Source organism: Salvelinus fontinalis, chromosome 1 (genome assembly GCF_029448725.1).
Source record: "Salvelinus fontinalis isolate EN_2023a chromosome 1, ASM2944872v1, whole genome shotgun sequence".
NCBI lineage: Eukaryota > Metazoa > Chordata > Actinopteri > Salmoniformes > Salmonidae > Salvelinus > Salvelinus fontinalis.
The window spans coordinates 48,133,616-48,154,276 of record NC_074665.1 but is presented as its reverse complement, the minus strand read 5'-3'; the positions used below and the strand labels follow the sequence as shown (position 1 = coordinate 48,154,276).

The 20,661-nt window shown below is 45.9% G+C and overlaps 1 protein-coding gene and 1 pseudogene across 3 annotated transcripts in view; one reads left to right on the top strand and one right to left on the bottom strand.

Annotated features, from left to right (window-relative positions):
• The first annotated feature begins 65 nt into the window (after nucleotides 1-65).
• Nucleotides 66-20,661, top strand: part of LOC129856540 (katanin-interacting protein) — a 29,294-nt gene continuing 8,698 nt past the window's right edge. The window contains exons 1-21 of one of the 3 annotated variants that reach the window (XM_055924380.1): nucleotides 66-178; nucleotides 655-753; nucleotides 3,866-3,945; nucleotides 4,334-4,503; nucleotides 4,918-5,033; nucleotides 5,254-5,355; nucleotides 5,666-5,815; nucleotides 6,355-6,607; nucleotides 6,925-7,065; nucleotides 7,192-7,349; nucleotides 7,599-7,705; nucleotides 8,685-8,781; nucleotides 8,996-9,202; nucleotides 9,908-10,045; nucleotides 11,147-12,002; nucleotides 12,789-13,601; nucleotides 14,544-14,758; nucleotides 14,887-14,962; nucleotides 15,122-15,299; nucleotides 17,991-18,156; nucleotides 18,505-18,695. In XM_055924380.1, coding sequence (XP_055780355.1) covers nucleotides 742-753; nucleotides 3,866-3,945; nucleotides 4,334-4,503; nucleotides 4,918-5,033; nucleotides 5,254-5,355; nucleotides 5,666-5,815; nucleotides 6,355-6,607; nucleotides 6,925-7,065; nucleotides 7,192-7,349; nucleotides 7,599-7,705; nucleotides 8,685-8,781; nucleotides 8,996-9,202; nucleotides 9,908-10,045; nucleotides 11,147-12,002; nucleotides 12,789-13,601; nucleotides 14,544-14,758; nucleotides 14,887-14,962; nucleotides 15,122-15,299; nucleotides 17,991-18,156; nucleotides 18,505-18,695 — 4,226 coding nt within the window. In that variant the 5' untranslated portion in view covers nucleotides 66-178; nucleotides 655-741. Of the gene's footprint in view, nucleotides 179-654; nucleotides 754-1,934; nucleotides 1,977-3,865; nucleotides 3,946-4,333; nucleotides 4,504-4,917; nucleotides 5,034-5,253; nucleotides 5,356-5,665; nucleotides 5,816-6,354; nucleotides 6,608-6,924; nucleotides 7,066-7,191; nucleotides 7,350-7,598; nucleotides 7,706-8,684; nucleotides 8,782-8,992; nucleotides 9,203-9,907; nucleotides 10,046-11,146; nucleotides 12,003-12,788; nucleotides 13,602-14,543; nucleotides 14,759-14,886; nucleotides 14,963-15,121; nucleotides 15,300-17,990; nucleotides 18,157-18,504; nucleotides 18,696-20,661 lie in introns of all 3 variants that reach the window. The other 2 variants (XM_055924379.1, XM_055924381.1) reach the window with 2 other exon arrangements.
• On the bottom strand, nucleotides 15,694-16,767 carry LOC129862369 (cyclin-dependent kinase 5 activator 1-like; annotated as a pseudogene).

The window sequence follows — 20,661 nt, the reverse complement described above, 5'->3', positions numbered from 1 at the left end:
CAAAACATGGTCCTCCTCCTCAGGGGGTGTGTCCAACACAGGGGCTTTCGCTATTGGTGGATGTTTCTCCTGGTAACCAGCATCCACTGTTATCAACAACACTGGACACATGAGAATCGGAAACTTCATCTGATGTCGAGAAACGGCGTTAAAATACCCGTGTAAATATATATGGATTGTGAGTATTTAAACCATATTTAAACAATTTAATCTAAGTTTATATTGTCTAAAAACAGGAAGTTGATAAAAATGATGAGTGGTAAACTACCTTAGCCTAGTCATTCGTTAGCTTAGCTGGCTAGTTTAGCCACAGTTTATTCCTGCAGCCAGCAACATCAGCTAACGTTAGCTAGCGCCGACTTGCTAGCTGCATAGCCTGCACAAATAAAGCTGATTATCTAGCTAGCTATGTTTCTTAAGTCACCGAGTGAGCTAACTTCAACATCTGGAGTGCATTGTTGAAATGTATGTGAAATGCAAAAAACTGCCGTTGTAACAATGACCAAAAATGTAGCCAGGGCCAGAATTTTAGCAGCGGCGTGCAGTTTTTTCTTATGCGGGGAAAAAAATATATTTCGGGTGCGGCAACATTGCTGTCGGACGGTCCTCATAAAAAGGTCATAATCTCGGTTCATTTCTATTTCCTTGCTACAGAGTTGAATTTAGAAAACCATCGTGGATTGACATCCTCTCAAAATGTGGAATTAGGGCTATGTGAAAACCAGTGTCTGTGATCCCACAATGGATAAAGTGGTGAGTTCCGTTTTATTTTATATTCAAATAATTGGAGAACACAGTAGCTGAGGTCATGTGGATAGACGTCCACTACAAAAAGGGATGGCTTTGCGTCTCACTGCCATGAAGCTTGATTTATGTGCCTACTCCCCACCTCTAAGGTTGGGGATTTTGGTCAGGGGCAGAGGGAGCCTTGTAAAGGAGATGCATATCCTGACAAATATTAAAAGGATGAATAAAACGTTTTTAGGTTTGTTAATGTCATATCTGTGCCTCTTTACGACATTCTTTTTTAATGATTTGATTACCTACGTTGTGACAAGAAACTCGAGCACATTTAGTATTTTATTATGATTATATTAGCCGGGGTGGGGTACACGCGTTCTTGTAGCCTATGCTCGCTCCATAATGTGGTTTATGGATTTCAATTGATTCGATGTTTGGTGCATACAAGGATGCCAGTCTGCTGGAGTTTCTTTAAAAAAAGTATTATATGGATCTGGAATTACATACGGTGTGCGAATAACCCTCTTTTCAATAGATTGCCTACATGGTCACTTGCCAAAGTCAGTATTGCACCTGTTATAACATAGTCATATATGAACCAAAATCTGGCTTTATGGTGAATCTCCTTTTAAGCCCAGGAAGCAGCTATTCAATTTGCCATTCACCAACTTTTCAAGCTTATTAATGCTAAAATGCATTCATTACGCACCAAATATGGAGTTTTGATTACCACCTATAGTCATGTGTTGCCACCACAGCGGGTATGTAGTTCCAAAAAAGGTTTAAATAAAAATGTACAAGCAACCGAAGGAAAAAAACAACTTTTCGGCACCTCCAATAACTCACATCCAAATGATCTCGGATTGCTACAACATCTCAATCAATACATTGGAGTTGTCGAAGAAGCATTCTATTTCGGTTGCATGTAACTTTTTTACTTTGACCTTTTATGGAAGTACATACCATCCGTGACGGCAGTAAATTGGGATAGTTGCTAATCGAAACACCATATTTGGTCAGTAACAAACGCATTTTGACATTGTTACGCTTGAAAAGCTGTTGAATGCTTCCTGGGTTTAAAGGAGATTCGCCACGTCAACATCTCCTGCAAGACCAGATTCTGGTTGTAGTCATATAGTGCATCTATTCTGCTGTTCTCTTTTCTTCCTTCACCTTTCCCCCTCTTCCTCCAGTGCTCCTGCAGATGTTGAAGCCTAGTTGGCTGCTAGACTTATGTAAGAGAGCTAGGGATTTCATCCCCTTTTCGGGTGATTCCATGCCAGCAAAGGCCGAAAATATTTTTGGTATCTCTGATTGTTCTGGCAATTTTTACATTCTTACATCAACACTTCATTGGAAGGAAGAATGTTCGACATGCTTTTTACATTTTGTATCACAAATCTGTGAACCATACATGATACAGACAACATATTGGTGTTGTTATACTCCTTAGAGTATGCTCTCAAATATGGAGTATGTCTAGATTCTGAAGGGGGAAAAATCACATTACAGTATTACCATTTTTTATGTTGAATAAATTATTTCAAAAGTGCCCTTTTAGATTTTTCATATTTTTAGACATATTGTTAAGAACAATATAGGCTACTCTTCAAACATGTCAAATTTCCGGAGTGGGCTCTCTGGTAATTTTAATAGGTCATTAGGTCATTCACCTAAGGCAGTAGGTAGCCTAGTGGTTAGAGCGTTGGACTAGTAACCGGAAGGTTGCAAGATCGAATCCCCGAGCCGACAAGGTAAAAATCTGTCGTTCTGCCCCTGAACAAGGCAGTTAACCCACAGGCATTTGAAATAAGAATTTGTTCTTAATTAACTGACTTGCCTAGTTAAATAAAGGTAAAATAAAAATTAACCAGTCACAGCCCTCCTTTAGGATTGCAAATCACCAGCAGAGTTATTTTTTAATCAATTTTCCCATTCAGTGTGTTGATGATGCTCATAAAATTGATCATAATTTCAGAATGAGCAGAGAGCCCACTCTGGAAATATGATGTTCTCGTAGGGTATATTGTTCCAAACAATGTCTTTAAATTCTCAAAATCCAAAACGGTACTTTTGAGGGTAATATTGTTATTAATGTTTATAATGTTGAATAAATTAATGTGAAAATGTGTATTTCAGAATCTAGACACTCCATATTTCAGAACACACTATAAGGAGTATAATGAGACCACGAGGTTGTCTGTATCATGTACAGTTCATGGATCATAAGGTCTTACAAGGGGCATGTATAGGTCTAAAATGGGCACAAAATGGTTTGTGAGACAAATATAAAAAGCATTTCAAACATCCCTCGCAATGAAGTGTCTATGTGAGAATTGACAGAACAATCTGAAATAACCCAAAATATTTTCTATCTATGCTGGCGTGGAATCGCCCTTTCGCAACCTGCATGAGCCTGTGAATTTGCTAGCTTGGTTATATTAAATGTATTGTTTATGTCAATACTCAACCCAGAATACAATCCTCATAGCCTATCCATTATCTTCATTTCAAAGATGCAGTCTGATGCTAAACATACTCCCCTTCAAAATGGTTGAAGTTATCTTATCATTTGACACTCTGTTTTTGTTTTTTTCGTCACATTTCAACTTCAGTAGACTGAGCGCATGACTATAGAGTTCACACTACACTTGCTACCAAAACATCCTTTCTGTCTTTCAATGTTATGTCTATGGTAAGTAAACGTATTGCAGTATTTTAGTGTTTCTTGTGTAACGCATGAGTCTTACAATAAACCAAATGAATTTAGGGCCCATTTCTTATTAATTAACTCCATGCTAATGATGAGTATGAAGTCATTTGTATGGACTTTTAACCGAAATAAGAATTTGTTGATTTCCATTTCGATAACCAAAGATTACGCCGACACTATTTGTCAAGATTTCAACGTGTCATCTCAACCATGGGTCGTATTTACACAATTTGAAGGCTGGTCGCTAGGCTATGACAATAAACAGGGTTAATGATTTAGCTTGATTCAAGACTCTGCACCTCTTCTCAAAATAATCACTGCAGCATGACCCGGTGTATTGTGATACTGTACGTCTTCGCATGGCTTCTCTGTCTGACACTGCTTCCTGTTGTTGTCTACCTATCTGTGAAGGAGAACCAGAGGTGTCAGGGAGGCTTGGCTGCTGAAGAGATACTGGATGAATATTTAATCGCCCTTCAGCACAAAAACAGGTGAACTGTGAGGCAGGCACGGGCCTTTGGGAGAGGCAGCTCCGGTTACACTGAGAGGACACAGTAGCTGACTGTCAATAGGCTTATACTCACACATATAGGGTAGACTTTGGTTGGTTCCTCGTGCTGAGAGATTGAATGACACCAATGATGTATGAGTGATACCGACATGCAAACTGTGTGAGGACAATTTGGTTTCCATGGAGTAGGCTTCGCTCGTTTGACCTGCTTGCATATATAATATAATGCTCTCTCACATGCATACAAAAACCATGGAAACAGACTTAAAACATGTTTTTTTCATCTCATTTTCAAGTGTAGATTCATAAACCTCTTTTATATGAAAATGTGTGTATTTTCTAGTGATGAGTTGACCTTTGACCCATAGGATCTTAAAGAGACTGAAAACTAAAGAGCCCAAGGAGATCGAGCTAGAGCGTCTGGAGCAGGGCTTCTCCATCTATTTGAACGGCGCTAATGCTAGCAAGCAGACCAAGAGACCCTGCCAGAAGTCTGTCACCTCGCCACCGCCGGCTCTGAGAGCTACACACACGGCTGGTACGCAGCATGCAGGACTAAAATAAATCCGCCAACAACTTAGGACTAAAATATATTATTTCAGTGTCCCATCAGCAACTGAGTATAGACTACAACCCATCTCTGCTACAGTACCAAGTCCTTGTTAGGCTATTGTAGATTATGTCCCTGTTTGTTACTACTTTATGACTGAGCTAATGTTTGTGGCATCCCTGAACACCAACCCCGTCCCTCAGTTAGCATTTAGCATAGTATAATCCTATGCCCACGGCCGTTGAACAAATGACAATAAGTGACAGTTGTAAACCAGCGGCCATTTTCCCCTCCTCTGTTTGTTATGGAACCATCTGTGTCTGGTTTTCCTCTTCCTTCGAGGGCGGACTTGACTGCTCATGTGCAGTGTCTGTGTTCTCGCTTTCTCTGACTCATCGCCAGATGCCTCCAGAAGGGGTTTGCAGCTAGCAGAGGAGGAGACCTACGATCTGGAGGTGAACAGCAGCAAGAGGAGCCACACCGCCCCGGGAGAAGTGCAGAGGAGAGAATGGGTTCAGGTACCGCCAGTCTAGATAGTCTACACCTTTTGAAAGAGAATGTCTAGTCATTCTATTTCTATAGTATCTGGTCATTCTACGTCTAATGGGTGACGCCGACAACCCTGTTGTGGCTGAATAGATTTAGTGACCGAATCAACGCTCACAGACATGGGTTGTCACAAATGGAATAGAATGTAGTGTATGTGTTTTGAATAGTGTTCTATTTTCGTCTCTGCAGAAGTCGGTCAATATTCGAACAGAACAAGGACCCTGTTTGCGGATCTCTCCAGAGAGACGGTACTCTGAAGACTTTGAACCCTACGACAGTATAGAGATGGAGGTACAGTAGGAAGAGAACAACGGTCCTTTGTAGCTCGGCTGCATAGCGCTTGTAACGTTCAATTCCCGGGACCACCCAATGCGTAAAATGTATGACCGCATGACTGTAAGTGGCTTTGGATAAAAGCGTCTGCTAAATGGTATATATTATATATAATTCCCACCGGGCTCATGCGTGCGTGGCTGTGCACTGTTCTTCAGCATATTTCGATGGTGTGTGTCAGCGTCTGTAAATGTCAACTGCAGCAGTCAGCCTGAGTTTGCATGATTTGCATCTCACTCTGCTCTGTCTTCACCCTGTGCCTCTCCAGCGGTCGATTCCCCGTTCTCCTCGTAGCCCCCCGCTAGACTCCTGTAAGGTGTCACGTTCGTTTGGCTTCAGGGCTGATGGCCGAGGAGGTAGCCAGACGGAGCCTGAACATCAAAGCGAACGGGTCCTACTCAACATCGACGAGGTCAAGGTGAGAGGTCAACTGTTTTTCTCTCCCTCCTCCGCGGCCCTCCTCTCTCTCCCTCTTCTCGCTTTCCTTTTTCTCCTCTTCTCGCTCCCTAAGATACTGTAGCGTATTCAAGACACTGATCCAGGCTACCAAAGTGCAAGAAATACAGCCATCTTCATTATTTCCATCTCGCCAGATTACATGACGCAGTAAATTATTGAATTCTATCCAGAGAGTGCTGACTTAATTTACAACTTTTTTAAATTTCCTCTTACGCCAAGCAGACATTCCCTTCAAAGCAATATAAATCAAGGCACATAAAATGTGTAACGGCCCTGTTTCTTCAACCTGCGTTATAGCTCAGTGTTAACCTTGTTTGTGTTACATATGGTGCAGTGGCGTGAGGGTGAGAGCTGAGTAGTTTTCATTTTGGTCACAAAACGGGATGAAAATATTTTTGAAACTGAGGAGGAAAAGCCCGTGGTTGTCTGATAAGAAGACCAGTTTCCATTTCCGTTTCAACTCATTTGAACATACCCTTGGTGTTTTTTGCTGCTCAGGTGCTTCGACGGAGCCTGGAGGTGAGCGTGCTGAGGAGCAGCAGGGGGTCGGCGGGGGAAGAGTCGGACGAGGAGTGGGTGGAGGAGCAGATCGAGAGGGAGGAGAGCACGGAGAGCCTGGAGGAGCTAGGCCTGCCTCCCTCCTCCAACAAAACATCTGCTGACACGAGTCATCCGCGAGTAACTGGGCCCAAAAGCTGCCTTCGCGACCCTGCAGAGCTCATGGTGTTGGACTTTGGGCCCTCTCCTAAAGGTACTCCCAGCAATACGGATGACAATATATTCATGTTATGCAGCCAGGGATGCATCTTAACATTCAACTATAGTGGCTTCCTTTCCTTGTCTCCCCCTTCATTTGCACTGATCTTAAATGATAGGATGGGTGAAAGCAATATGTTGGATGCCTACTTAGGATTTACCCATGCAGATGTTTGATTTCATTGCAGTTGAAGGGGAGGAGACATGTAGAAGACGCCTGTTAAGAGATTTTATTGAGATGCAGCCCGGAATTTGCTTCAGGTTGTCTCTATTCCTTTACCTTTCTTAGACGTTTCCTCCATTATGTTGCAGGCCGTAAGATCGAGCGTTCGCTGTCGGCCAAGAGGAAAGACAACATGGAAGCCTACGTCCCCACCAAGCCTCTGCCGGTGAAGAGCAAAACTCTGGACAGGCCCTCTTCAAAGGAGTGCAGGGATGGCAGAGATCCTCAACGTATGTTCTGTTCTTCCCTGTATGCGTGTCATTCATAAACCTAAGAGGCCTCAAGAGTATGACTCACTTCCCCCCCAACCCCCTCTCTTTCTCTCTCTCTCTCTTCCCCCACCCTCTCTCCCTCAGGGCCGAGGAGTCGCGTAGAGCGCCCCCTGTCTGCAGCGAGGAAGGCCTCCCAAGAGGAGCGCGACTCGGAGGAGACGGCGTGCAGGGTGCTCCAGGCCCTGCAGATCGAGAACAGCCCACTGCAGAGCCCCGAGCCCAGGGCCTTCAGAAGCACTCCGGTAGGGTAGAAAACAACCATAGAATGTAATTCTATATCTATAGGCACAATCAGGGGTGTGCTGTTCTGGGTCCTCTAGTTGGTTGTGTTGTATTCTTCTAATCTGTCTGCTGTAATATTCATGTTTTACATCCTAGCCTATCCCTATCTCTCTTATTTTCTAATCTTTTCTACCTTCAGTTGAACCTGGTTAGGCTACCACCCTATCTTAAATCTAACTCCATTGTGCTTCTCCATTCTAAATCCACAGGTGAGAGGACACCAGATGATGAACGGCTCGCTGCGTGACGACGATGACGACAAAGATGAAAGTGGGGTGACCAGAGCCATGCAGAGAATTACCCTCATGGGTCCCAGGTATTGTATTGCAACGTTACACGCTAGTGTCATTGCACACTATGCGTTAGGTGTTGATCCTTAACCACTATATGGAGAGGAAAAGGGAAGTTACTATCTCTATACCAGGGGTGTCAACCTCATTTTGCCCCGTGGGCCGCATTCGGTCTTCACCGAGGTCCGGAGAGCCGCACTGGAAATGTGTTATATTTTCTCAAAATATGCAAAAAATAGTAATCTATCCGTCGTTTTTTTAAATTTTCGACGCTCCCTGACTATTCAGCTTTCGTTTTGGTGATTCTTAGCCAACCTGGAAAGAGGGTAGAGACTTTATAAATGTAAGTCCAATATCATTTCTACACAGTTACGGTTTGGTTTGAGTCATTTTGATGTAGACTGATGTTTTTTTTTTTTTTTTTTACTCAAACCACCCGCAGGCCGCTTTGAATGGGCTCGCGGTCCATATCTGGGTCTATACGAATCCTTTGACTATCACAAAGGAAAAAAACATTGAATGGCTATGTTCCAATAGTGTCCACACTAGCATACTACAGAGAAAGAAACCAACTATAAGGTATGCATATCGGGATGTGGCCAAATGTAGTCTTGTCTGGTGACAGTTTAGAATGACACTGGCATCGCTAACTCCCTCATGCCTGTGTACTATGTGCTTTCCCTTGCTGGGATGAGAACGCCATGTACAGACTCTGCAGTACAGTAACAAAAAACTTGTGGTAATGCAGTACGTCTTGGATGGCCGGCGCAAGAGCACCAGTAACTGTATACCTCCGACCGAGGCTCTCTAACAATCAGAAACGTGTCGGTGGTAACCTAACCTCTCTGACCTTGAAGCGGGTTTAGTCAACAAAGCTGTGGGGAGTCTTCAATAACTGTCAGTGACCGTGCATACATTTCCATAGATGATCACCGAGAGCAAGGTCAAAGACTATTGATGTGGTGAAAGACACAATACAATTGATGACTAATCATTTTCTTCCAGGCAACAGCAGAGACTACTGAAGGCGTTGGAGAAACTGGAGGCAGGCACAAACTTTGACAGCCCTCAGACAGTGAAGACAGACAATAGCAAACCACCGGTGAGTCACTCCATCAAATACCAGGGCTAGGAATGACTAAGCGTAAAACAACTAGGTGAGACGAACAGTGAGGCTAAACATAGAGCGAGAGAGACACACACAAAGAGAGATCTACCAGCGTTCTAATTATATTTTTATGATGCTAAGAATACACTGTATGAAGTGACAGCTTGACTCGACTCATGAAGCTCTGCTGTTGTCATGGTGGCAGAAGAGGCGCGTCTCGGCCGAGGCACCGCCCACCGTATACGTCACCATGGAGATCCTAAGTAACTGGGGGAACAGGGGCCAGGTGGGGCTGACGGAGATGCAGTTCTTCGGCCCAGGGAACAGGAAGCTGTACGTGTCGCCACACGACCTGGACATCCGGAACGCCGACTACCCTGGGAACCTTGGAGCGCTGGTCAACGGGAAACCTAAGGTGAGTTGAGCTCTGCCCCCAAGCCTTTCTGATAACACTAATTGAACTATTTGGAAAGGTCTTGGTGCATTGTATTTACTATTCACGCATCATTTTAGAGCGATTTTTGGTGACACTTCCTATGAGTAGATACCCTCTTCGTAATCCACTATAAAGGCATTAGAACACATAAGGAATCATGAGACAGCTTATGAGCTGTTATTAGCCTATGTCGTGCATGACAAGGCATTTTGCATTGGTGCTATAAATACGCTTTATACCCATTTAAGCGCTGATCATAGTCCAAAATGTGTATGTCCACACGGAGATGTTCTAGAATATTGGACCGTTGCCTTTCATGCTTTCCGAACTCTCAGTGCGGCTCAAGCTATTTCTCCAACCGTGACCCCATTCAAATGAATAGAAGACGCGTACGAGGAGCCACGTTGGTTGGGAATCTTGGGGAGGTGGGCGGTCGTCCCCCGCGGACGGTGTAGCTACAAATAAGGTTAAATAAATAAATAAATAAATTAAAAATAAATAGCTATGTCACAATGGGCCGCCGGGCTAGCGTGGCTTGGGACTTATACTTTGGGAAGAGGGTCTTCAAAGTGTTACCGGATTATATTGGGTCTCTGGTCATTTTAAGGGAAGGTATTCATCTATTTTCTGACTTAAACGGACTGCTTTTCTCTATATGTTGTTGCGTATTGTTTTGACCGCCAGACCACGAAGGAGCGTCATATGTGGACCTGTCCTTTCCATCCCCCGGTCCAGCTCTACTTCATCATCAGGAACACGGAGCGCTCTCCGGACTTTCAGATATCCCGGATCAAGATCTGGAACTACAACAAGAGCATCAATGTAAGAGACCAGACTGACAGGTTGAGTATAAAATGGCACCCTATTTCTCCTTATGTCGTGCACTACTTTTGGCCCGAGCCTTTGCGACAGAGGTTGCCGGTAGTTTGCCAGTTCTAGTGAAAAGGGTTGCGTTAGGTGAAGATTCGAATGGAATCTGGTAGAAATGGTACTTAAGTTGTTAGCACGTACTGTGTGTGCAACCCTTACTTACATATGCAGCCTCTGATTGGTTCATCACGCCAGTCCTAGTTCCGGGGTTACCAAAATGCACTCCATCATTTGTTAACAGTTGCTCATAAATCCAGCTTGCTTCAGCCAGCCCCAGTCATTCCAGAGGGTGACCACCATATTGGCAGCAGGCTTTAGGGGGGAGGGTAGTTGTGTTTAACCAGTGGCTGCGTGAGCTGCCAGTCAGTCCAAATGTGGAACAGTGAGAGATTAACCCTGGAGGATTAGTGAAGGGACGCCCGGGTTACTGCTTCTGCCTCCCGGCCTGCTGCTGTCACAAACGGGACTGACGGGGCACGAAGCCCAGGCAACCAGGGGTCTGTCTGGAACTATGGATGTTATGGGTTGATATTAACAGTGTCTCTGTTCATTGAGTCCGTTGTTAGGGTACCGGTGGTGTGTTTTAAGCTGCGAGGTAAGGAGCAGTGTGATACAGTTTGATCCAGTGGGTGGAGATGCACTGATTTAACGAGCAGGGACTGAGGAGATTTGAGTCTGGTTTTAGCCATCCACTATGTCTGTCTGTGTGTTGGTAAGGAGGCTACTTACGTTTAGCTTTACAGTTGACTATGTCTGCACGGTTAGCTTCGTTTCCCCCAGCTGTGTATGAACATTGGGGCCTACAACGAGGAAGCTCCTTGGTTAAAAGTACGGTATCACTTTCAGTTTCAATGTTGATCTAGCGATGTCATGGTAACTTGAATATTCCAGCTCTTTGACGTTTCCCTCTTCACCTCTGCATTTCATTTATTTATTTTTTTTATGTATTTGACTTGGAGTTTATTTTAAGGTTTATTTTCTTTTATGATATCAATGCATTAACTAAATATTGCCCTGCTTAGAGCCTGAAATAGCCGTACTGTTCTTTTTCAGGACCTGGACATTGGCGCCCGGCATGTGAATCTTTACCTCAACAGTACGCTGGTGTTCGAAGGCGAGCTGGACAAGGGCTGTGGCAACCAGGTTTTCGACTACAGCACCAGCATTGCCCTCCAGGCACTCCAAGTTCCAGAATCTTTCTCTCCCAGCCCCATGGCGTCCGGACACGGTCTCTGTGGCGCCAGCCCACAGCGCCATTATGACAGGAGCGTGGAGGGGAACAACGGAGGGCACCATCGTGACCCCAACCACGGACTCTCTCTCGCTGAGGGGCTAGCCCAGGTCAGAATAGACTTAGAGGATAAAACGTACAACCCCGTCACCCCCACGTCTACACACCGCCCCCTACAGAAGGACTCCTTTGACATGGACCCACCGGAACTGGACCTCCCCCACCCCCCTCTGAAACAGCAGCTGGAGCAGTCGGGTCAACCCACAGAGCGCACAGTCACCACCCAGCCTTCCTCCTCCAGGACTCCCCAGTGGCTACAGCCCCTGGCCCGGAGCGCCCCCGAGGGCTGCGAGGCTGGGAGGGAGAGGCCCCTCTGGCTAGTTCCCCAGCAATCTGTGGAGTCCAAACCTCCCCTCCCCCAGTCCTCCTCGGTGCTCCCGGAGCTGGGCTGTAACCCGGGGAGGGTGTGTCAGGGGGTGGAGAGGACGGTGAACGGGGGCCAGGGGAGTGCAGACTCTCTGGACCTCGGAGGTGACCTGCTGGAGGAGCTGAGTGACCAGCAGCGCCAGGACCAGCCTGTTAGTGGACGTAGGAGCTCAGCCAGGCACAATAACACTAGTAGTACCAGCAGCAAACCAGCAGTGGAGCACCAGCATGGAGCCATTGGACTGTCCATAGGTAGCTAACCCAGTGTGTATGCTATGTGCTCGTACCTGTTGTGATCCATTCCATACCTTTCCATACTTTTGCAGCTCTATTATCTACTCTGCATACTGCGCTGTGCAGGAAAGAGACGAGATGTTCATTTGAATTCATGTAACCGTCTTAAGGTCAGACAGAATGATCTCTAGTGGGAGACTGTTTGTCTACTTGCCTTAGTTCTGCAACTCAATAATGATCCCCCCCCCCTCGGGATCTGACATTAGTTTCCCAATGTTCGTGTCAACGGCAGAACCAGACATATCTTTGTTTGTCCCTAAATAAGATTATAGAGCAGACAGATTGCTGCATCACATCAAATCTCCATCCTATAATAATCTTTATCTCCCTGACAACAGACTTCCAGCCAGACCCTCTAGTTATGGGTCACCCCCCCCCCCCCACATGCCAGCTGGCTCTGACAATATATTTTGTGGACATATCACCCTGAAGTGGGTCAAAGACTCTTTGACTAGCATCACACCAGCTGTCGGAGCTGGGCTATTCAGTGTGAAAATGACATCAACATTACCATGACTTTTATCTTCTACAAACCTGGAATATGTAAATAAAAAAAAAGGTTATTGCGAGCCATAACTTTAGTAGTATAAATCCTGCTCTCAAAATTATATAGAGTAGTGCTATAATGTATAAAACGGGCCCAAAATGACCTTGCTTTCTTCCCTATTGCTCTTAACTACACTTTTATTATGTACTCTGCACTGCCTTTGAGGTAACATGAGAGTGTGTGTGTTGATTCCACAGAGGAGCCAGGTTCAGTATCGGGCAGCAGCAACCGGAGGCAGCAGCGTACCCCCCGGGCCCATCTCCGCAGCCAGCAGGACCATGACGACACCCTCATGGAGTCCTGGGACTCCCTCACCAAGTTCAACCAGTGCCAGCGTGGTCGCATCTCCAACATGAGCTTTGAGGGCGACATCTTTGACGAGTTCCTCCAGCGTTCCTCCAGAGCCGCCACTATTGCCATAATCCCCTCCTCCGGCCCAGGAGCCTCCTCCTGCAGCCCCGTCCCCAACTCATCCCACCTCTCCTCCCCCGCCCCTCAAGGGGGCCACTGCGATGACCCAGAGGATGACCTTTCCGCCGAGCCGGAGCGCGAGGAGGAGTTTGAAATTCCGGTCCTCCCACGTGGTCAACGTCTGGTCATTAACATCTTGTCCACGTGGGGCGATCGCCACTATGTGGGCCTCAACGGTCTCGAAGTCTTCAGCTCCAGCGGTCAGCCCCTCCTTCCCACCCACATCCGCGCCGACCCGCCTGATATTAACGTGCTGCCTGCCTACGGAAAGGACCCGCGTGTGGTCACCAACCTGATCGATGGCGTCAACCTCACACAGGACGACATGCACCTGTGGTTGGCACCTTTCACCCAGGGGAGGAGTCACGTGATCTACTTGGAGTTCGCCGGGCCGTGTCAGGTGGCCATGATAAGAGTGTGGAACTACAACAAGTCCAGGATCCACTCGTTCAGGGGGGTGAAGGAAGCTGAAATGCTGCTGGACGGGAGGTGCATCTTCAGGGGAGAGATCGCCAAGGCATCAGGGACTCTGTCTGGAGGTAGGGGAGCATTAGTGAGGGACAGGCTCTCTCCTATGACACCCAAATGGGTAGTTCTATTTCATTTCAGCAAGCCATGACACCCACCATCTCAAATTGTTCTGAAAGGTTTCGGATAAGATAAGCACTCTTGCAACATTACATTTGAACTCTGAGAAATTCAACTAATTGATCACACCCAAATTGGCCCTTTCAATGTATAGGATTCATATAATATTTAATAAATATAGTACCCAACGTCCAATTTGGACCAAACTTCTTAACAATGATTAAGCCACCCACTGACCCCCCAACCCCACACCAAGCCCACCCCAACATCCAGTATACAGCATCAGTTCTCTATGTTTGACAAGTAGTATGAAGCTGTGGCTTGGAGTATTGTTTATTCATACTGTGTAATGTATTCTCAGTAAATTGCGTGATATTGTTTTCCCCCCGTTTAGAGAAATTATATGTTGAAGTCGCTTGCATTTCCCCCCATAAATGTGTGTTAAAATACCAGGTTTTGCCCACTAGGTGCCACTGTTTCTTCTACTGCCACACCCTTTTATCCATGTTGCTGGTCTCTTGTATTTATTAAATAGATCACAACATTGTCTTTGCAATTTTGGGTAGAAAATAGCTTTTGCTCATGATGAAAATAAGTGGTGTGGTGATCCGCACAATTCAAGCCAGTCGTCCATGAAAGCAATTAAGTTTGTCCTTCCATTAGTCATAATCTGTGTCCAGGAAACGGCCCCTCTGTGTGTAGTTTGTTCCCTTCAAAAAAGGTCTGTATTAGACCATTCCAGATGAACTGAATTGCTTTCATGGAGAACTGGCTTGACTTGTGAGGATGACCACACAATTTATTTAAATCACCAAAATGCGATCTGGGAATGACAAGAACATTAGAACTATTACGTTAGATTATAGAACTAACCTCCACTGCTCTCATCTTAGGTCTGGACCAGTTCGGGGACACCATCTTGTTCACCACGGACGATGAGATACTGGAGGCCATGTCTCGCTACGACGAGACGTTCTGCGGGGAGGCAAAGGGCTCCGAGGGTCTGGTTGGATCCGAGGAGGAGCTGCAGAGGCCCCGCACGGCCGACGGAGAGGGGGAGGAGAGACCTTTCACCCAGGCTGGCTTCAGACCCGAGGACGACCTCACGGTGAGTCTGACCGGACTGACTTGGACTATACAGTGTAAATGTGGAACGCCTTGATTGATACAGGACATGCAGGTTTTTTTCCAGCCCAACACTAACATTTCTGATTTCTATTCACTGCCATTTTTCAGTTAAACCTCAATCTGAACCCTGTTGTTGGTCAGTCTGAGACCCTGGAGCAGATCCCAGGAATGTACAATGGAAAGTGTGAGTACTCCCTTCTAAATTAGTCTTATTCATGATCAATTCACACATTTTACATACAGGCTATTTATGTCTGTAAAATATAGCTAGCTCAGCTTGTTCAACACTGACCCTCCAAGCTCTCTCTCTCCTTCTCTCCCTTCCCCCCGTCCCTCTTTCCAGGCCTTAGGATAGAGTTGAGTATGACATGGGGGGACTCCCACTACGTGGGCCTGACGGGGTTAGAGGTGGTGGGGAAGGAGGGGGACAGCCTGCCTCTGGACCTGACCATGTTGGACGCCTCGCCACGTGACCTCAACGACCTGCCTGAGTACGGCCAGGACACACGCACCCTCGACAAGTCAGTACTGTGTGTGTGTGTGTGTGTGTGTGTGTGTGTGTGTGTGTGTGTGTGTGTGTGTGTGTGTGTGTGTGTGTGTGTGTGTGTGTGTGTGTGTGTGTCTGACCTCACAACGCTGACAATGTAGATGGATCTAACTGCGTACCCTCTGAGGATGTTTTTTAAGACATGAAACGCCAAAGTGATCTAGTTAACTTGTCAACGACAACAGCGTTGCAAGGGATTTTATTCAACTGACTCCAACTCTTATGTGTCTATCATGTCAATGTTTATTACAGCTTTGTTTCGATATATAGCAGTAGTCCTCCCTTCCGTGGTAGGCACACCTTAGACAGTCAGTAAAACAGTCATGGGTGGCTGGTAGGCCCTCATGTAAACTCTCATAATCTATGAATCACATCGAAACTTCACCTCTACCCTTTCCTACTTCCTCAACCAGTCCGCCTCCCTCCATTTTGAAATACCAGACTGGAGTAGGCCCCCACCCTCTTCTGGTCCCTCTTCCCGGTGCCCCTCCCCAGTCCAGACCGATGAGCAAGCGGCTCCTCTCCTCCTCCTGGATCTCGTCTTTCAGGTCGGAAGAGAAAGTGTTGGTCCGTGTTCATCTGGAGCATGTTGGCACACATTATGATGTGTTGATGATGGACAGGCAGCGGCCCCAGGAGATGTCCCTGGAGCTCTCCACCAGGAAGGGTCTCACTGAGTAGGAGATATCGTTGCCCATGTAGGAACAGGTCAGGTAGAGGCAGGTGATCACCACGTCCTGCAGCTGGTGCTCCGTACCCGCCTCAGAGGACACCACCTTGCGGTATAGTTAAACGCCATGTTGGCCGGGGTGAGGGTGCTCTGGTTCCCCCAGCCGTGGTCGAGCAGGAAGCGGTCCACGCTCTGATGCTACAGCCCTGGGTCGTTGGGGGACAGGTTCTGGAGCCGGTAGCAGTGCTGGCACAGGAACTCACCGAGGCAGCGCAGCAGCTCGCCAAGGAAGGCTTTGACCATCACCCTCTTGGGCATGTCGGGGGCCGTGTTGGGGCCTTCTCGACCGGCGTGCCGTGTCGTTGTTGGAGCTCTCGATGAGGTCTGGGGGACACTGGTCCTGGATAAGGGTGGACAGGTTGGTGCATGACTGAGGCTTCTCCAGGTTCTCGTTGTTGAGGTGGGTCATGTTGTCCTCCTTCCGCTTCTTGTTGATAAGCGAGTGTCGCTTCAGGTTCTTGTCTTTGGCGCTGTAGTAGTTCTGAGCGGCCGTGTCGTGGCCCACCGTGACCGGCCCATCTCCGGCCGCCTTCTGATAGCTGGGCGAGAAAGACTGCACATTTCTCAGGAGTTGGATCAGGATGGATCAAGAGGCAGTCTGAGCAGATTATGTCAGGGTCAGTAGTGACTGTGGAAAACGAAATGGAAACTTTTTAGACATTTGAAATGCATGGCAAAGCCAGGCTACATTTTCCCACTCAGTCAACAGCATTGTGCATCGGTCAACATTAGGTTTATCAAGTCGTTATGTCGAAAATCCAAAGAATTAAAAATAGTTTCTTTGTTGATTTGAAATATAAAGACGCTTTGTTTAGCCGTAGGCTTTGGTTTCAAGGTGGTTATGGTTGTGTACGTCGGCTGCCGTTCAAGGTTCTGAGATGGAGTGTCCGCGTCGCAGTCAATTGCCTGTTCATGTCAAATGCAACATGAGGGGAAATGAAAACTTTGTGCGTCCTCAGACCTGAGGGGTATACTACAAAACCGCTATCAAGGCGTTAGCCAGCCAACTTGCCTAAATATTCTGGTACAACTTTTTCTTTTGTAGAAAGATGAGCTTGCAATGGAAATTGTCTAGTTAGTTTCACAAACCTTTTTTAAATCTTTTTTTTATTGTTATTATTATTATTATATCTTTTTTGGCCCTTTTTTCCCCCAATTTCGTGGTATCCAATTGGTAGTAGTTACAGTCTTGTCTCATCGCTGCAACTCCCGTACGGACTCGGGAGAGGCGAAGGTCGAGAGCCATACGTCCTCCGAAACACAACCCAACCAAGCCGCACTGTTTCTTGACACAATGCACATTCAACCCGGAAGCCAGCTGCACCAATGTGTCGGAGGAAACACCGTACACCTGGCGACCTGGTCAGCGTGCACTGCTCCCGGCCCGCCACAGGAGTCGCTAGTGCGCGATGAGATAAGGATATACCTGCCGGCCAGTGCCTTAAGTGCTTTAGTGTAGCTTTTTTTAGTAGCCATAAAATTAATAGTTTTTTTCTGGTTGCTTATCATAGTTGATTCTGCTTTGTAGTATACCCCTCTGTAGGCGCAACAACAGTGCACAACAAAACTGCCACTGAAAACGTAAACAATGTCACATGGCGTTTGAAGCAGCAGCAGCTCAATGCACCATCATAAAAACGAAATGTAAACGTTTTTTTTTTATGTATTTCAAATATCATGCTATATCCTTGCATGGAACAATTGTGTATTTGAAAAAGTTTTTTTTTCTTCTAAAATGTAAAAACAAAAAAGTTTAAGGTTCACTTTACACTGAAGTGAACACGTACCACTACTGCAAGGATAGGAAGCAGTCTAAAGTGTCCCAAGTATAACAAAGTGTCTCATAAATACTAGGTTTTCATGTCCGTTATGCTGCAGAATGACATGTATATAACCAGTGAGGTGTCTGTCTCTCTCTCTCTCTCCTCTGTCCAGACTCATTGACGGCCACAACATCACCACTGAAGACCAGCACATGTGGCTGATCCCGTTCTTCTGTGGCCAGCACCACACCCTGACAGTCAACTTTGACAAGGCCCATACGGTGGCTGGCCTCCGCATCTGGAACTACAACAAGACCCCAGAGGACTCCTACAGAGGGGTAAGAGAGAGTCACTTGTTTAATCACTGGGATGGAGAACTTCCTGCCTTTTTAGTATTCTGGTGGAAGTGTCAATTGAAATAGAAATATCTGGGCCCTGTAGGTTGCCATTGCATTTCGAAGTTGTCATTTAAATGTGTGGTGCGTTGTAGTTGTACAAATGTATACGATGCCCCATAGGAGTGCATATACAACATATGCAATAACTGCCATAGATCTTTAAATAGCTCTGAATTTTGACTGAGAATGTTGTTGAAGGGGTGAATCCTTATTTCCCCACAAAAACACAATTCTAACCATGGTCCACATTTTGTTAAGACACCCATGTATTGTTCCTGTGTTCTCCAGGTGAAGGTGATCCATGTGTCTCTGGACAATACACTCATCTCTCCAGCAGAGGGCTTCCTCATCAGGAAGGGACCAGGGAACTGTCACTTTGACTTTGCTCAGGAGATCCTCTTCATCGACTTCCTCCAGAACCCCTCCACTGGCCTGGTCAACAGCAAGACTACAGCAGAGGACTTGGCCTACACACTGAAGTGAGTACTTGTAGGCTAGTCTGATCCCAGATCTGTTTGTTCCGTCTTGCCAATGACCAAAAGAGTCGGCAAAACAGCACAAACAGATCTAGGACCAGGCTAGTTGTAGGCCACCTCCCAATAGGAAGGTGTTTAAAGTAATGGCTCTGTTGTTGTAAGACGTCTGTTTTAAGACGTCCGCATGCTTCCCAGCCGAAACAGTTTGGTAGAGTTGGTGCCTATATTATGATGACATTTTGTGACGTCTTTGTTAGTTTTGGACTCCGGTGAGGGTTTTTCCGGCTGTTCGGGCACACAAAAAAAATTCTGGAGGCGAGCCGAAGTTCGGAGCCAAAGTCTACGCCCCTTCGTCTGTGATTGGTTAACAGTGGAGATTCTAAAATAATGTCTTTGTTGTCATTCAACGAGCGACGATCCGTTGAACATTTTTAATTGAAAAATATCTGACAGATTTCTTGAGTTATCTTAGATGAATTCAGACTATTTTGAGGAAGTGTATACTGGCTAGGGCGCCTCAAAATGGACAAACAGTACTATTGACGCTTTTTTTCCCTAGTTTTTGAAGCGAAGGTCTTTCAAGGGAGTATTCAAGGACACTCGTTCTGTTCGGTCCAGCCGGACTGAAGCGTGCTGATGCCTTTAGCGTCTCGTAAAACTGCATTCTGCCCATTATCCGCACTGTGCCAAGCACTTAGTCATGCATCAAAAGTATGACGAATTCATATGATAATTCATATAGAGTGGCTACAGATACAGAGTTTCTGTATCCCAATATGCCCAGGCTAAAAATACAGATGTTTTTTTAAGGAGCTGAGTGCCCACTCTGCTGCCTACGTAGCTGCTGTGCTGAGTGCTTCGCTGCCACTCCCCCCTCCTCGATCGTTTTTGTCTGGTCACTGGTGCAGTGGCAATTTTAGCATGTAAATCTTGGTGGGGCAAAAAAAACTTTTTCTTTTTTTGCATGGCAGCAAAGCAACGACACAACAATAAACAATACATTAATTGCACTATAACGGTGACAAACGGTGCCCACAAACTGCCTACATAAATCTGTCCCAACAGAGCTTTCTTTTCAGCACCATGGAGTGAATCGTTACCACTGCTCCACCTGGCTATCAGCTGAGCCTTGTCTGGCAGCGAAACAGTTCATTCAGCCTCATGTACTTCCTTTTTAAAAAACATAGCTGATATGGCACACTTGCTTAAACAAATGTGGTTTCTACTGACAACTGAGATGTACAAACTATGGCATAAAGGAAACAATGAGTGGTTAAGAGGCAACTCGTAATTTCGATTACGACATTAATGAGCGAGCTAAGACGGGCGTAGTCAGTATAACTATTTGTTCAGAACTTTTGAAATGTACAGAGACAGAATTCAGAACACGGGCCGTTCTTACAGTATTCTCCCTGTACACCAAGTCAGAACCGTAGGATAGATAAAGGGGGCAGGCATATAAGCAGACAATGAACGCTCCTACAATATTCAATGTTGACATTTCTCAAAAACAGGCTATAGACTACATGTGCACCACCAAGTCAGAACAGTAGGCTAAGTTATGAGGGGGAAAGGCACCAAATTAGTACATGGGCTACTAACATCTTACTACACAACATACACTTAGTATTACTTTCTTAGCTACAGTATACATATCTCCCTGGCATATTACATAATTTATGCAGCAGCATACAAGACATTTTTGGACTCACCTTGTTGTGCTGTGCTCACTTGAACAGGAAGATGTCGCAGCGGTCCTTCTTGTCGGCAAATTTTGTCATCAAACTTTTTCATCAATGTCTGGCATTCTCTGGATTTATGGGGCGTTCAAGACAAATGGGAACTCTGGGGGGGGAAACAAGGTTGAATCATGACGTCAAGGATCTTCAGGTTGGACCTCTAGAAAGAGGCCCTAGTTCCAGACTTGGAATTCCCGTTCATAACGTATTTTCCCAGTCGGAGGTCGTTT